This window comes from Vanellus vanellus (assembly GCF_965231255.1).
Source record: "Vanellus vanellus genome assembly, chromosome: 17".
Taxonomy (NCBI): Eukaryota; Metazoa; Chordata; class Aves; order Charadriiformes; family Charadriidae; genus Vanellus; species Vanellus vanellus.
The window spans coordinates 7,121,370-7,138,702 of NC_138922.1; the positions used below are offsets into that span (position 1 = coordinate 7,121,370).

Consider the following 17,333-nt stretch of genomic DNA (forward strand, 5'->3'; position numbering starts at 1 on the left):
AGGCAACCTTTGAACCAGGCTGATTTTAGAAGCATCGATTTTGGAGCAGAGCTGACTACCAGCTTGAATCCACCTTCCTGTATGAGAATTAACTGCTTACTACCTTCCCACCTTTCTGTGCAGCACAGCCACCGGCGCTGGGGAACAGACTGGTTCACACAGCTGCCCGAGGTGGTGCTTCCTCTCACTCCATACCCTAAGGAAACTTCTGCTTTTGCCTCCTCAGCTTGGTGCTGCGAAAAGGAGTCTCACTTCCCAAACAGCGAGACTAAAATGCACCAACGTCATGACTGTTGGCATATGCAAGAAACGGCACTAACTGGAAAACCCTGTTTATAAACAAATGGAGGCGATAGGATATACATCAGCTTCAGCCCCTGCAGAGTTCTAGCACAAAGCTAGTGATTGGCACTGGAGATGACTAACCACTTCTCTATTTTAGCTTGTTCAAATAATTTCTATTTTCTGGAAGAAATTCAAGGCTTAGGAGATAAAGCTGTAGAAAACCAGTTATAAACGAAACTGGCTATTTTTTTTTTTTTTTTTTTTTTAAACAGACTCCAAGGTTTGTAGTCTAAATAACAAAAATATTTCTACTTAAAATAAGCATCCACACTTTGTGCTCAGGGTAGAATTAGCAGGGAAAGCTCATATCGAGACAGAGCTACTGAGCGATGTGGACTCTTCCGCACACAGACATGCACCAGTTCAATGTAGGAGTCGTTTACATTTAGTGGTGCTCACCACCAGCTGTGGACATTCCCAAATCTAGGTGCGTTTGAGAATTCTGATCTTACAGCAGCCAAACTGACTGTTGTCTGCAAGCAAGTCGATGGCCTCTCACTGAGGGCTAACCCGGCACCACTTACTTCCCATTTAGTACCAGCCAAGACACAGTTACAGAAAAAAATACAGCTGAAAAATAGTAACCTGCCTTCACCGAGAGCTTCAGCTCATTAAGAAGTCATTTGGCAGAGCAGCAAGGGATCTTTGCTGGCTCAAGCCACTTACCACAGATCTATTTCAGCTGCTCTGAAGCATGCTCGGTCGAGAGCAAGAAGTTTTAATGGAATCCCAACTCACACTTTGTTTTTAAAACGCCGGTTTTCTCGAAAGGGAATCGAGCACTAGGCAGGCTGCTGCCGAGCCACCAATTCTGCCTTAATGCTGACCAAGCTTATCTTGTCACTTCTTTTTACTCCCTCTTTCCACCTGCTGTTCTCATTTCACCTTTGAAGTAGCAAGCCCCTTTGGTCAGGATGCCTTCCCTGCACAATTTGCATCTAGCACAGTGGGAAGTAGCCCAGGACTGGGTATTTTTAACTTAATTGCAGTACAAATAAGCAATAACTACACACACTACACACTAACTTATGTTCATTCAGCAAGTCTCAGGGAATAGATAGATTCCGGATTCCAAACTGCTAGGCTACTATTTAAATATCTTATCAAAACCTCAGCAAAAATGGTTTTGTTGTTTTACAGGAAAATATCTAACTTTTTTTTCTTAAAAATAAGTTATTTAAACACATTTCTGAATTTCCTACATTTCTTTGGCTTTTTATTTGTATAACTACATAGTCAAGACAAATATGACTGCTTAACCTGATTCTTCTGAAATTAAAAGCAGGCCTTACCAGTGAGTTTTCCTTTTCTTACTGAAACTGGGATGAACAGCCAGCCTCAACGCTAATTAATAGCAGAGATGCCCTCTGATGTCTCTTTTCTTATTACATTAATTGTAAAAGCTGTTAAAGCCAAACAAATAGCAATCGCAAGGCATGGAAGCATGGTTTTGGCCTACGCAAACAAGGGATGCAGTTACACAGATAAGTGCGTACAGAAATAGATTACAAAAGCGTGTAATCATTTTATTAGGTTAAGCTGAAGATTAAAGTGTATCTCAAATTTGAAGGAGCGTTTACATCTAGTATCAAGAGAGAACTAATATTTACTGTTACTAGCACAGAAATCAGCAGAGAAAGCGTCACTGTAGCAGCTTTGAGCCTTTTATTTCTCAAAGTAATCCTGCATCTGGATAACAAAACAGAATTGGCCCTCAGTTCCCAGTTCTGCCTGATACAGCTGAAGCTTCAACTCCATTTCTCTTCCTTTCACAGTCCTTCATACAAGAAACAGATCCTCAAGAGGGGGAAAGGAAAAAAAAAAAAAAAAAAAGGAGCAAAGGGGACAACGCCAGAACACTAACTTTTTGCAAAGTCCATATTGCAAAACTGCATGCAGAGTGCCAAACAGGCAAAGAAAGTACAGTGACCCAAGTCTGCCCTGCAGCTCCCAGAAGCCAATCTCACCTGTAAGTAGGTGAGACAAGGGCAAACTGCAATCTCCACCTTAACTAAGCAAGGCTGAGGACCCAACTCTGAGTTTTATGTACAGTGAAGTCTTGGCGCAGCATTGGTGGCAGGAAAAGGCAGAGCTCTTTTCCCTGGAAGTCTTCATCAGAACAAGTCACTTAACCTATCCATACCTTTTTCTCAGCCTAGATACATGGGAAGCAGAGAGAAATGCTCCCTTGTTCGCAAGGTATCAGCTGATTTTTGGTAAAGCAGCTTCTAGTAACGTTGCTGTTCTCATGGGAAGAGATACAAATGGCAGCAGTGAAATAATACATTGAAATTAAATCTAACTTAAAAGAAAATACTTACATGGCACAGACAGGCATGTACATGGGACACACACACTGTGCATTTACCTAACGATCCATGAGAAGCTGATGTCCCCAGGAACGTGTTTTCTGATTGGCTTAAGTGTCCCTGGGGCTGATGAAGGAAATGCGATGAGAGGCTGACCGGTGGAGAAGGAGAGGCAGAGTGAAAGGAGGCAGAGCTTCCAAGGGACCCGGGGATATTTACAGGAGCAGAACTTTGCAGCAAACTCCCACCTGGACAAAGAACACACAGAAAGGATGGCTATGTATGACCATGAAGTATGGGCACAGTGCAGGAGTTCAGAGCAGAAGGCGTCAGGTTCCCTTTCTCCTCCCTAAGCCCCTCGGGATTCCCTCCGCTTCTCATCACATTTCATTCCCCTCTTGGCCTTTAAGAGGAGCACTGGAGTTGCCATCCCATGAACAACACGGGTTAAGACCCTCCAGAGTTCAGTGGACTACTTTTTCATCAGCCAAAGGAACAAAAGTTTTTCTGAGCAGAGTTCAGTCCCTATCAGTCTGGAGAAGATTATTTTTGTATCTGGTGAAATGCTTTGTAATGAAAAATTCACCTCTAAAGACATGTGCCTCTGCCTTTAATACTTTCAAATAACCTGTGGTGAGAAGACTTTCACGCTGGGTCAGGTCATGATCTTAACCATGAAAAAATCAGTAACTAGCTTTAGTCATTTTAGATATACTTGAGAGCCTGGATCTATCGGTAATAAAAAACCCCAGATAAACAAAAGCCCAACCTCCAAAGACATCAAGCTTCCCTTACGCAAGAGGTCATTCTGCCTGCCACACACAGACTGAGGGAGATCTCAGCCCTGCTCCCCGCTCTCTCCCAATCTCCCTTCTTGGAAGATCACCAGGTAACGCCCAGGCCTGATGTGAACAGAGGGAAAAGCAGTGTGGAGGATGTCTAAACCACTGCAGATGAGCAGCAGCAGAAGCAGGGCTATCAGCAGACATGCACGGCAAACCCTCCGACCAGGCTCTTCTCACTGGCAGGGAAGTGGAAGTGATATTCTTTAGGGTTGCTTCCACAGGTCCCTTCCTACCTCAATACTCCTCCAGGCAGCGTAGCTCCCTTGGAAACCTTCAGACAACCGAAGTTAGCTCCCATTCAAAAAACCTGTTTTACACAGCAAGGGTAGCCAGAAACTACAACCACTTCCAAGAAGTTTAAAGACGTTTCGTTTTTCCCCTGGACATTATAGAGGCAGGTAGAAGAGGCCTTAGCCTACCTCCACGTGTTAAAAGGAGACAGACATTACAGGAATCCAATCAGCAGACCTTGATGACACTCTGTGACAGATGGATAGCATTACCAGGTCAGTGAGTTTCCTGTTACTGCTAGGGAGAGTTTTCTGCTTAAGATGCAAATCATTATACTTTGGCCTGTTTTTAAAACTATCAGATGCCTTCTAGAGTCTACTTACACACTTAAAAAAAATAAAAAATAAAAATCAAGCAAGTCCCATTCAGTCTCAAGAAACGTCCCCAGGACACCTGGGCCCAATGGCAAGAACTCAGCTCTGCGAGTCAGTAAGGGCAAGCTTTCACTTCAAAGATGCTCAGCAGTTGCCAGAGTTTGTTTTAATTACTGTTTTAACCAATGTTATTTTGGGACTGGTTTTAGAGCTTTGTTGGGCTGGCTCCACTGAGGTGACTGGGCAACACTGCTTGGCAGAAGATAAAGAAAGCTCTGTTGCTTTCATGTACCTATCATGATGCCACTCGTGTGGGGCACTGTGCTGCTGTCAAATGTCTTCTCCAGGGCAGCCACTCCGAATTCATTCAGGTCCAGGTCATCCAAGGCAGACTCTGCCAGACACAGAGGTACCAATTATGTTATAAAGGACCAACAACTTCAAGAGATAGGATGGCCCAAAGAGCCTACATGCAGAGGAGCCTTTGCTCTCTATTTGTCAGTCTGCACGGCCCTACTCTCCGCCCTGTGCAGCGCTGTTTTTAAATGGTTTGGCAGAAGTGTCATGGGCAGCTTTTTCTGTTCAGGTTTTGCCTGATCTGATTTCTTTTCGTCTCAAAGCATTGCCAAATGTTGTAAGAAAACAGAAGTTTGATGAAATAACAGCAGTTCCCATAAGCCTTCCCCAAACTGCTCTTTAAAGTCTGTCCATAATATGCAGTAACACTGGCTTATGACATGTCTGGGTCTGGCTTGTGCTTTGTCCCTACTTTGTTGAAGAGCCACTCAGAAAAGAAATACCAGTAGAAGAGAACACCTGAAAAACATCTCTGAGGTTCAAAGATAGGGTAAAATAAAGAAAGCTTATGAATGCCTGCAAATTTTACATCTATTTGAACATGCCTCATCACTAATCGTGATCAATATAATTCCATCCCACACATGCCCACTCATTTCTATTATTATTTTTAACAAATTAGCGAGATCACCTCAGAAATGTTAGATTAAAAAAAAAAAAAAAAAAAAAAAAGAGGTGACCAAAAAATCTGTACCTATCTAAGAGGCATGATTCTACTCTGTGGACTTCCCTGTTCTCCTTTTTCCTTACAGCCTCTGTCCTACGCTCTATGAAGGACAAGTCCTTACAATCTACCTGGTGGTAGCCCTCGCTATAAATTTGTCATTTAGAACGTAAGGGGTTGTAACTGCGGAAAACGCCCCTGTGATTTCCTGCCTACTCCAAGACCTCTTTGTCACTTTGACAAACCTAAAACTAAAGCCCTTTACACCATCTGACATTCTGAGTAAGTGGCTCAGAGGCCTTCTGTTGGTCCTGTGGGTGAATTTCATCCGTAACGACCTGCAGAAAACATCAGATGTGTCACAGTCACAGAAAAAGCTTACAGCCTCAGGAATCTGCCAACACGGACAGAGAGAAAAAAAAAAATAAATGGAGTTCACTGGAACACCCATACTATTCCAATTCTCATACCTGGCGATCCACGTCTGAGGAAGCCCTATTAGCATACATAAAAAAGGCAAAGTTACCTATGACAGACTCAACGGTGTCACTGGTTGGGTAGAAAGGAAGGGCATTGGCATTCATGCCTGGTATGCTGCTGGTGCCGGCAGGGCTTGGTGGCGTTGCAGCCAGACTGGAGGTGATACTAGAGGAGATGCTGGATGTCAGCGGGCTCCCCACTGGGAGAATACCCAGTATGTCCTGAAACAAGAGTTTTAAAAGGGAAAGAGGTAGGAAATAAAACATCTTTATCGAAGAATCCCTCCAGAAACATGCAGGAATGAGCCAAAGATCAGCAACAAACCTGTTCCTGCCTGCTTCCAACCTGACAGATGGCTGGTGCTACTACTGGGCTGGGGGTGGGGGAGAGATTAACAGCTTTTCTTTAATTTCTGCCGACTGTTCTCCATTCCATCCGTTGTCCATCCCCCCCTTCCTCCCTCCCGCCTCAGTATCACAAACATCCCAGAATTAACTTCTGTGACCCACAGGTTGCATGCAATCATAGGGATGGGCCACACAATCACTCACGCAGACTTAGTTCAGCACACGACTCAGAACCTGATATTAAATTCTCTTTGCTGAATCCTTGAACTTAGATGACTCCAGAGATTCATTCCAGCTCAATTTTCTGTAATTTGGAGACTCTCTCCAGCACTGTCCAGGCCTATGAACCTACCCTGAATTCACACAGGTCTAGCCATTCACAAACAACACCTCCAGCAAATCATCCCACCTTCATAAAGAAATCCCTCAAGCTGAGCATCCCTAATCGTGTCTGGACTGTCATTTACTCCCTGCAGAGTTGTCTGGATCCACAGAGACTTCTCATGTCCTTGTCTGTGGTGGTGTGAGCACTGAGCTAGGTTCAGAGCCCTGCCAGCAGTACTGTACCTGTTTGGGCTGTAACAAAGGTTGCTCCTGGCTCCTGTGTTCCAGTGAGTGGGACTTCATTTTTGCTTGCTGCAGTAAAGAAAGAGAACAAAAGATAAGCAGAGGGATTAGCAGCAAAATTAAAAATGGCTTTGGAGAGGCCATGGGAAACAGTCCCCTCCTCTCTAACAGCCTGCTCTGGGCACTACAGAATTTAGAGAGCGGGAAAGCACAGCAATCCCCGTAATTTGCTTTCTATATACCAAGACATCACCCCTAGAGTTATGCAAAGACTTGTGACAAATAGCAGCATTGAAAGCAAATGTAGAAGTCCTCTGCTAGCACAAAGGACATCTTAAGAACCAAGACCAAAAATGAATTATTTTGCCTTGCTATAAATAATGCATCTGCCCTACCAGTATCTAAAAAAAGGACCAGAAATGGTGGGAGGCATACTGTATTTTTAAGTTATGTAAACATTTTTCAGCTTTGGAAAAATAAAGTATGTAGATTATGTTTTCCCTCAAACTTTTCCAGCTCCCAGCTAGGATTGCAAAGTAAAATACAGTAATAACTAACCAATTTAAAAGCAATATCATCAAAACTGTTGGGTTTTTTTTTTAAAAAATCCTTCCCCCTTCAGTTAACAGGGATAGCTCAAAACTATAAAATATAAGTGAGGTGAAGGCTGTCTGGAATTGCAAAACTGCATGACTGCCAACATACATTTAGAATTCCACTATCCAGCCTAAAAATTCAGCTTAAGGACCTTCCAGCACTATATCCTTAATGGATATCAACCCTCTTGCCTCACTACATCAGTCAGTTCTGAGCCACAATAACCAGAGTTGGGAAGGAAGCAGCCTCATGAGCTTGTCAGTGCCTAACGGTCTGTTCCGCAGTCCCGGCTCCGTTCCTCCCATGCTGCTACACGCATAAGGTGCGGGGAGATCAATCACACCCTCCAAGCACAGAGAGGGAGCAAAAAAGTGCTGAGAGGCAGAGCTGCTTGCTTACTCGCTCTCCCAACACCCCCACCCTCCCCAGTCTGAACCAGAGACATATTCCAGGCATAAAGTCCGCTCAATTGTTTTTACCGCAAACGCAGGCGGCCACCATCTCTACAGGGAAGATTCAGGCATGATGTACAACAGCAGCGCATGAGACGCCATGCTGACCTGAAGCGATATGCCTTGACTTTTTGGCTTAAAAAGTCTTATGAAAAAGATAAATGATTGCTGGAGAGGGATGACATAACCAGACAGGCGAAAGAACAGCGGAAGAATTCATCCCTTGGTTTTGCTTAATTAAATCATTTTCTCCGCTCAGCTGTATGCCTATGGGCAGATGGGGAGGTCAGAGCCCGGCAAACAGACAGTTGAGATACGGATGCAAAGATCCTTCTGCGGTGGGTACCATTCTCTCACGCTTCCCTGAACAACATACAGTGCGTTTACATACAGCAAAACTACCGCTGAACCCATCACAGGCTTGTTTTCCTTTGTGTGCAATAGATGCATTACGTTAGTGCATCTGCGTGTGTCTGATAACACGCCTGCTGGATGATCCAACACATCCCTACCCTGTTCGACACTCGTCTGAACACAAGATGTGCTATCAACAGACGTCAGCAGCTAAAGGGAAGGCACATACACAGCCATGTCCCCCCTGCCGAGAGGCTTCCTGCCAACGCAGCTCGCTGGCTCGGGTGCAGTTAAAATCTTATGGAAGGGTTTTTTTCTTTAAGGAGGAGAAAAAGTGAACACATTTTAAGCTAGTCCCCATTCCCGCTGCCTTGGATTCACGTAACACAAGTGAAAAATAGAGCAAACCAATTGTCACCACTAAGCCGGTCTCCTTTAGCTCTGAATAACATTAAAAAGGGCATACATCAAGACAGAAATTCAAAGGGCAGGCTGAAATTCTCCAGCTCACTCTGTTGCAGTCAGGGAAGAAAACGGGGGACATAAATTATGAGTGAAGCCGACTGTTTTCTGACCAGCATGGAACAAACCTACTGTTCTGTGTGCCAGGACTCAGGAACACCTCCTGGTCGTGGCACTCAAGTCCTCCCAGTGCAGCCAGCATTTTTCCAGCTTGCTAAATCTTTTGGGACTCAGGAAAAGTATTTTTAGCTTTAACTGCTGGCTCAGCCTTACCGCAAAATCTGTGGAACCTATTAACACAGAAGGTGCATTTTTCATTCTAATAAGATAGAAACTATTTGTACTAACTCTACAGAGGAAAAATGAGAAGCCTATTGCAGAGCTGAGCCAGAGCGTCTCTTAAGTTTTCAAATATGAGCGAACAAAGTTAAATGCCTAATTATTGGACTAATTTACAGGGTATATGAGAATCTCTGGTGCCCATTTCAGCCAAAGGGAATTACAGAGGATTTTTTAAAGTCAGTAATTATAGATTAAAAGAAAACTAAAATCAGGACACTTATGAGACACCTAATTTTGTCTGTAGAAGCCTAGCATAGGCCAACTGTGATTACTTCCATCTATATCTTAACAGGTATTTACGCCAGCCATTTAACACAGGTTTTTGCTTAATTAAAGCCACAGGAGTAAGAAGCTACCCAAATACAGTATCTTTGTAGCACATCCTGGACTTCAGACATAAAAGCAGGGCCAGATGATGAGCATTTAAAAGCCCTATTCACGCTCCATCCCCTTTCTCCTTGGCTTAGGCTTGCTGCCCAGTTTCTCCAAAGCAGGGCGTCCCTGGCACCCTGCCTCTGCTGGCAGGAAACCGGGGTTCTCTCGGTCCTTCGGCTTCGGGTTCACTCTTCCTTTGGAGCAGAGGCAATAGGGAACAAGCACATGTTTTTTCTTTTGTTTCTAAACAACTGCTACAAGCTGCCATGCCCACAAGATGTGCCAGGATCACAGCATGGTCTGCTCTTTACCCCCAAAGACGTGTTGCATCAATTTGCAATTTCCTAAGCCACATCCACGTTAAGCAAGACAATGGAAGCAGTTATAAGAAAGCGTACATGCAAATAGCTTAATCTGTATTTGTCACTAAATCATTTTAATTAGACTAAACAGTGTTCAAGGCTGGTCCTACTGCAAAGTTTGGTCATATTTTCCCAAAGTTGTAAAAATAAATAAAACAAAATCCACAGAGTCTGCTTCTAAATCCAACTACTTTATGCAAGACCTCGTCTGGACGGGATTTTTCCACTGCTTTCTCACAGCAGTGCAATATTAACGCAGCAGTATAAGCTTATTAAGGCTAGCTTCTTTAATATTACAGACAAGAGTTTAAAGGTAGCCAGGTTGAAAGCAGCATTTCTTGTCATCTCTGTTTTCAAGCAACATAGACCAGGTAATGTTATTCCTTTCTATATTTTTTTTTTAAAGTACTTGTAGGAAATATTTTTGCAGGCACCTCTTCATAAAAGTAGCTATTCCTTCCCCTAAATCAAGATGTTGCTCTATGACATTTACGAACCCAGTGAGGAATAAGAACCGAGACCCAAGCTCTGGGTTGGATTCAGCTGACTTGGAAGGGATGGTGCAGAGAAACTATTAATTGTAACATCAAGAAAGGAAATTCACAATAAGAAATTGACTGCGGAGAAGCTCATGCTTGGTAGAAGAGATGGAAGAGACTGTTCTAAGCTTAAGGAACAGTCTGAATAAGGCATGACACCAAGAAGGAGAAGACAGAGGAAGCAGCAAGGCAAGACTGGGATATCCCAAAGGCGTAAGAGGGAACGCGATTAGAGATGTGGGTTGGGTGAGATTGCAGAGGGTTCTTCAAATGAGAATGAGGAATTAAAATCTAATAAAGAAACCACAGGAGAGAGTCAAGGATCAGAATGATACAGCCAGAGAAGCAAGAGACAACCAACGTGACATTTTTAATAGACACAAGAAACAAATGGTGAAAACAGAAGACAAACCAAGTCACGGAGATCAAGGTAAGAGTTTGGAGTGAGAACAGAGAAGGAAGGATGAGTTTCCATGAGACAATACAGCAAGAGAAACAGCAACTCTTGGCAAGGACCTAAACATAGAAAATGAAAGAGCAAGAAGTGGTATGTGGGAAGCTACAGGACAGAAGTTGTGAGGGATTAGGAAAACAAGCAGCAGCTTGACTTCTACAAACTGAGTGTGTGATGGCAGCCAGGCAGACAAGAACAGATGTAAGATGGAAGAGACTGGAAGAGAGGCTGAAAGCAACAGCAAAGATCTGAGAACTGCTAATGAGAATAGTGCTTTCTCATTTTTGTCCCTTGAAAAATAAAATACATTCAAGCAAGACTGGACAACTTCTCATTCTTTCTCAACCCCCCAACTCTTCCAGCCAATATTCCCTACTAACCTGGCATTTGAAACTCTTCAAATACTCGGCCCCCACCTGATCTTCTCGCTCAAACCCCGGTGCTTTCTTGTAGCTGCCGGCTGCTGTTACTGAGTCTGGAGGAAAACCAATGGTCTCCAAGCTGTGTGGCTTTCCAATGGCGCCAGGAGGAGACCCACATATATTAGATGGGCTTCCGAGACTGCTGTTCCTACAAAGAATCTAATAGAGGGAACAAGTGTCAGGAAAGTACAGCCAGCAGCGACGACTTGAAGAGGAGAGGCATCCCACAGAAGAGCTCATTCACTTCATGGTTTGTACATGGATTATACTGACAGTCAACACAAGCATACAAGCTTCCAGTAAACAGTAGTTAAAAACCAGGAAAAAGTTCCAGTAGATACTGGATTTATACAGTCCCACAATTATGGTTTTATTGTCATTACTTTGTACTGGAGTGCAGTCTTATAAAAACCAACCTACAGCTCTAGCGACATTTATTCTTTCTGAAGCCTCAGAAGCGATCAAGTTTCCAAACCTGACCAAAACTCTCTTCGCTTTCCTTAGGCTACCGTGGATCCTGTCTGCACTCTGAGCAATAGTGTGAAACCTGGAAACATGCTATGGCAGTCAGAACAACCAAGCACATCTGAGCTACATGTAACACTGTATCTTTTGCTTTCCAGTTGGAAATCTGAAAGTTTTAATGCAGGCACAAGCCAAATATCAACAACTGCATTAAAAAACCCAAGGATTTCCAACAGCTCCATTCTTTGGACTATAACCAGGGATCACAACCACATGCAACAAGGCTAGTTTTGCACTGTAGATGAAGCCACAGACAGCAGCAAAGGATATTAAGATGTGTTTCAGAGAAAGCGCCTACCTGGATCAATGCAGATATCCCATTTCTCTGGGACAAGAAATTATTTACCTGCACTGGCAAACATGCCTGTGCTTCAGACAACATTTAGACAGCTACTGCTACCACAGATTCAGATGTGGCACAGTCCGGGCTGGCATCAGAACGAAGGAGCATCCTACAGTGTTTTGATTTTATTTTTATACAGACATTCTGCTGTCCACGCTTCCCTACAGTCGCAAAGATACTACTCACTGTGGTGGAGGTGGGGCTAGTTGGCAGAGTTCCTGATTTATTCCACACCTACAGTACAAATACAAAACAGAACAGGCCACGTGAGGCTGGCTGCTAGAGGGACCTTTTTCTCTGATTAATTCAACACGTAAAATGATCACCAGCAAAGCCATATTTGTTTGCAAGCTACATGCAGATGCCCTGTGGAGTGATGAAGTCACAGAAAGACATGTGTTGCCATTTGGCATGTGTCCAAGGATTAGTAAAGACTGTTTAAAAGACTAAGAGCTTGAGATAAAAAAAGATCTGAAGTCTATTAAGTGGAAGATACCTTCCGTTTCATCGCATTTTTCAGAGAATTTAGACGATACATTCATAAGATGAAGGGGGTTTGGTTTTTTTTTTACAACTTTCCATGGTGTTATTTAGTACATAAATATTATGTCCAGACTTTTCAAGATCTGTTTGGAATTCTAGCTGCAATCAAATTCAGAAGAACTGTCGGGTTGGCTTTGGCACTAATAAAATCAAACAATCAGCTTCTCTTTTCAAAGAGGGAGAATAAGATAAAACTGAGGTCCTAAATGAGTTCACCTCTTTCTGATCAGTTTCAAATGAGTTAAACTCATGTCATTTTACCTTCTCAAAAACTCGACCAACCATTTGAAAAGGTTACACTCCTTATCACCAGTAGTGCAAACAGGAAAGACTTAACGAAGACAAAAAAAATCTCAGCAAAAATGAAGTGGTCTAGCATTCCATGGGCTTCTTATCTGTCTGCGTGTATCTGTTCAGCATTTAAAGATCTCCTTTCTTGCACGTACAACTAAAAGTACTACCAACAAACTGGGGCATTACTTAACATATTACAGAGTTTAGCTATCTCCAGAAGGAGAGGGAGGGAATCAAGGATATCCTATAATGCAACACACAATATGCACAGGTTAAGCCTCTGAGATTACATATGTAAACAAACTCGATTGTAGTTATGTACTTTAGACGTTATTGGCTCACAGCCTTTAATTAGAGTACTTGGAAACTAAGCCCAATATGTACCTCCAGACAGGAAGGAGTTGGACTTCACGTACGGATGTATTCCACTTTCCTGAAAGTACATCAACAAACTCTGCACAGAAAGGAATGCTTAGAAATTTTTTTAGGTGAGAGAACAATATTGAAGCCACTGAATTGTATGTTCCAAACAAAGAGATCCCTCTATAACGTGTGGAGCTGGGATCTAAAAGAAAAACGCCATATCCTTTGGGCTTTTGGATACTTAAGATTTCTCTGCTTGGGAGAAAGAGGTACAGCGACTCAGAGAAACCCAGATTTAGAAAATATGGACAAGGCTTCCCCACAGTGCTACATACATTGCTAAGGTCTGGGGCATGTGGACTGGAAGGGCTGACCGGAACAGAATCACCAGCCGCCGAGGGCATATACATCACAGGGCCTGTCTGTGTCGGGCTAGACACAGTCGAGGATTGCTGTAAATCTTCATTGAGCGCAGGCTCTGGAAAAAATAAAAGCACATGGAACGTTACTCAAAGCTGTACAATTGCAAGGGAGCACAAGATGCTTAACAACAAGAATACCTAGATATTCTCGAAAGAAGAAATATTCCACAAGCATCTACTTACAAGTAGAGAAGCAAGGAGAAATCTTATCTCGCAAATGGCTACTCCTTGTCTAATATTCCTTACATTATTACCGTCATCACTTGTACACTGTGCTGCTTTTTAGTCCACTAAAGCTGGTCCAAAATTATCCTCCCTGCACGAATTGCATGTTATTCATTCAGCTGTCTTGAACTAAGCAGGGCTTCCTTCATTGCTAGGCACAAAGTTGATGGGTGCATTATAATTAGCTGAGGGAGATAAGTTTCCATCTGCGCTCAGTACAAAGCATTACCAAAAAAAGTAACGTACATAGAAAGGCATACACAAAAAGAAAGTGTCATTGGTTTGGAAGGCAAGGTAGAGATGCTGTAGACTTGTGGTATTTACATCTAACATAACTCAGCATCTTTACAAAAACTATATAACTGACACTACGCCTGCATCGCAGCATCTTTAAAGTATTGACTTCAACACATTTCTTGATAATAATCAGCAAAACGCATGCTAAGAGCAGATATAATAAACGGACTCGTGTTATTTTTATTGAATTAGGCCCTCAGTGTTCACATTGCTAAGAAAGTACTAAAAGGTCCAATTCCGTAAGACAGCAGAAGAAATAACCAGGTTGGAATGACCTAAGTGCCACAGAACGTTACTCTGGCTTTAAAGTGGTACACTATCAAGTGCAGTAATCTTGTCAGGAGTAAGGCATCTCCTAAACAAAAATACTATGCTATACGCAAGGGAGTTTGCTAAACACCGTTTCTTTATCAAGATTTCATTCTCTCTCAAGCTTGCTGGATCACACTGTGGAGTTGCACTGCTGTGTTTTGGGCCACTGTAGCCCACAGCTCTGGCTATAATTACTGCTTGTCGACACAGCTTCCTATAAAAGGAACTGCATAACCTGTAGGGAATTTACTCTCACCATTCCTTCACAAAGGCAGCAATTACTAATTCCACCATTTACAAAGGATAATCAAATAACAGAGAGATTTGCTCAAAGCCACGTAGTGAGTCAGTATCAGAGCCAAGCTATTGACTCCTGAGTAACCTGCTCTAATTGCTGCAAATGCAACAGTGAGACTGGAGTGCAGAAATCGAGTAGGAGCCATAGGACCAGGAGCTAACCATTCATCTATGGATGTTAGTACCCACCTGAATATAGAACTCCCACAACCAAAACAGCATCACTGGTTTACAGATGATGAAAGTGAGGATTGAAATAATGCCCTATAAATCAGGGAGCTATTGAGAAAAGAGGATTTGAGGAAAAACCGGACAAAAAAAAGCTGCATATTTTTCTTCTCCAATCTGACTTAAAGATTTAAACTCTAAGCAACACTTCACAAATCGTAAAATAGTATTTTTTTAATGGATCAATACATTATCTATCATTAGCAATTTTATCTTTAGCTTTTTAAAATACAACACTTTGCAACTTAGCTAGGTACAGTTCATCCACGTACACAAGAGAAGCAGCACTCTGTTCCAGTCCTCCTAAACTGACATACAGAGAACTGAGCAAGTGAGAGGGAACACAGGGAGATACTTCAAGAGACAGTGCAGGGAGAACTGAGTCCTACAGACTACCTACTGCCTTCAGCTCTGCCAACACCTCCCACGCTAGCACAGTTTTATAGGCATTATCAAAGTTAATGCTTTGGTTTTGAAAATCCTTCACAGAAGCTCTAGTTTAATGGCCCTATATATTAAACTATCTATTTTGGCCAGAAAAATCTCCATAGCTCAAATATCCATGAAAGACGAGAGAAGCAGCCCACGTACGTTCTACATGTGCAAAGGCACAGAAGGGTCCTCGGGGACAGCTGCCAGACTGCTGCATATCATTGCACTTGGTGGATTTGTAGATCTAAGGATGGAGGGGAAAAAAAAAAACAAAACAAAAAAACAAACAGACATGAGGAAAAAACAGTGACTGGCAGCTCAGGTACAAAAGTACTACAAAGAGACCCGACAGCAAGATAGGAACACAGATAAAAGGCGCAAAGGCCAGCAGAGTTCAGGATGACCATTTCAGTGCTTTGTTTCAAAGAAAAGAAAACCCACTATAGTTATGGAAACACCAGAATATGCCCATCGATGCCCATCGCAGCTAAGCTCACCCAAAGCTCAACCCATCGCACGTCAGCTCACCCAAAGGTCACCATTTGCCATAAAGTCCCCCAGTCTCACTGGAAGCTCCACGGATATTACAAATGGTAAAAGGTAGGAAAGAGCTGACAGGTGACAGCACAGAAAGCTACAGCCACATGTTTGCAAGGAAAATAACAAACCGTTGACAATGATTGTAGGAAATGGATTATTCCCTTTCCCCCCAGTTTGACAGGCGGTGACAATGGTTACTTTGCTGATACAGGCCCAACAAAGCTTTTCAACACTGTAACATGAAGCAGACTAGGACAAGGTCTTAATTACACTTTCTGTAAGGATAATGGAGTGCTCTGGGCATGCTCACAACTAAGAACTTAGTGGGTTTTAGCACCGGTTCATGGCATCAACCAAGATTTTTTCCTCAAGGAAACAAGTGCTGTATGCTCACCTGTAACCCCACATCGTGCTTTCAAAAGGTCCCCCATACATGCAACTGCTCTTACGCTTGAGTTTTCCCCTACTTTTCTTACCTCCTCCCATGTGATCTACCTAATGAAAACATATCCCTGTCAAGCAGCGGAATTTCAGCCTACTTCCAATATGCAGTTTCTCTGTATCCCAGGACCACGCTGCAAGCAGCCCACGTACTCTCCCAGCTGGCACACTCATTTACTTCGTAAGACTGGAATGCTTTTGCTTTTCTAGTCGGCTACCAAACTGAGTGAGCAGGTTACTGTACCTCTGGATGGAACTGTTGTTCTGTGCGAGTGTGGCAGTATTGGCATGAGTCTCCATTTTCACACTTACTGGGATCTCCCCACTCATCTCCATGTTTCACACTGGGACACGGCGAAGACCTGTGTAAATAAGGTAGCAGGAGAATGCATCAGCCCCATAAATGTGCTTTGAGCTTTGCTTCCTCAATCCGGGAGGCAGGTTTGGCTGTCCACCCTCAGCTGTACAATCTGTTTGGCTGGCTGATGCTTCCCCAGCCCCCACCCTGCTGCTACTGAATCTTCTTCCCCCTCTTCCAATTTCCCAATGAAAGAAACATGGCTTAGCTCTCCATGAGAATCCGAATACAAGCTGAACCAACATAACTTAACAATATTAGCAGCTGATGTGATTAGTGCCAGAGATGCTGGGTCTGGTTTCTGTTTTGGAACTGTACATTCATAGAAAGCTAATAAGTTAATTGGCTAATCCTAAAACACATAATACCCTTACAGTGGTATGTTTCCAGGGTTATAGTATGGCCACGTGGAAAAGAGGCTGAGTCAGGTCACCGGGGAAAAGGCAAGTCCATTTTCTTTCTCCCAGCCAGGAACTGTTCTTTTTCCCAGGTCTGAATTTTTGCCGTGACCTACTTCCCCTGCTCTTTATGCTCTTAAACATTCCCTCAAACAACAGCAGAGGGAAGCAGATAGCAGCAGCAGATGCCTGCAGGAAAGGCAGCCACATCAGCTGGGGGTGGGGAAAGCAACACAGAAATGAGTGGAGATGGAGAGGGGAGAAGCCTTCACCCCTTCCCTTCCCAAAGGGCCCAGGCAGGGGCAGAAAGCACACGGCTGCTGCCTGAAGACTGGCTTAGTGTTCCTGTTTCTCCTGAAACTGTTGGGATTAATGTTCCTTTGATTTTTATTTATTTAGATTTTTTTAATATGGGATTTCAGTGCCAATTCCAAAAT

The 17,333-nt window shown here is 43.2% G+C and overlaps 1 protein-coding gene across 1 annotated transcript in view; it reads right to left on the reverse strand.

The window, feature by feature from the left end:
- Positions 1 to 17,333, reverse strand: part of UNK (unk zinc finger) — a 41,431-nt gene that overhangs the window by 1,825 nt on the left and 22,273 nt on the right. Inside the window, exons 6-14 of the mRNA XM_082492187.1 lie at positions 16,385 to 16,502; positions 15,319 to 15,403; positions 13,282 to 13,424; positions 11,933 to 11,980; positions 10,837 to 11,037; positions 6,520 to 6,588; positions 5,652 to 5,826; positions 4,397 to 4,498; positions 2,714 to 2,902 (exon numbers count right to left, since the gene is read on the reverse strand). Of these exons, the coding sequence (XP_082348313.1) occupies positions 2,714 to 2,902; positions 4,397 to 4,498; positions 5,652 to 5,826; positions 6,520 to 6,588; positions 10,837 to 11,037; positions 11,933 to 11,980; positions 13,282 to 13,424; positions 15,319 to 15,403; positions 16,385 to 16,502 (1,130 nt within the window). The remainder of the gene's footprint in view (positions 1 to 2,713; positions 2,903 to 4,396; positions 4,499 to 5,651; positions 5,827 to 6,519; positions 6,589 to 10,836; positions 11,038 to 11,932; positions 11,981 to 13,281; positions 13,425 to 15,318; positions 15,404 to 16,384; positions 16,503 to 17,333) is intronic.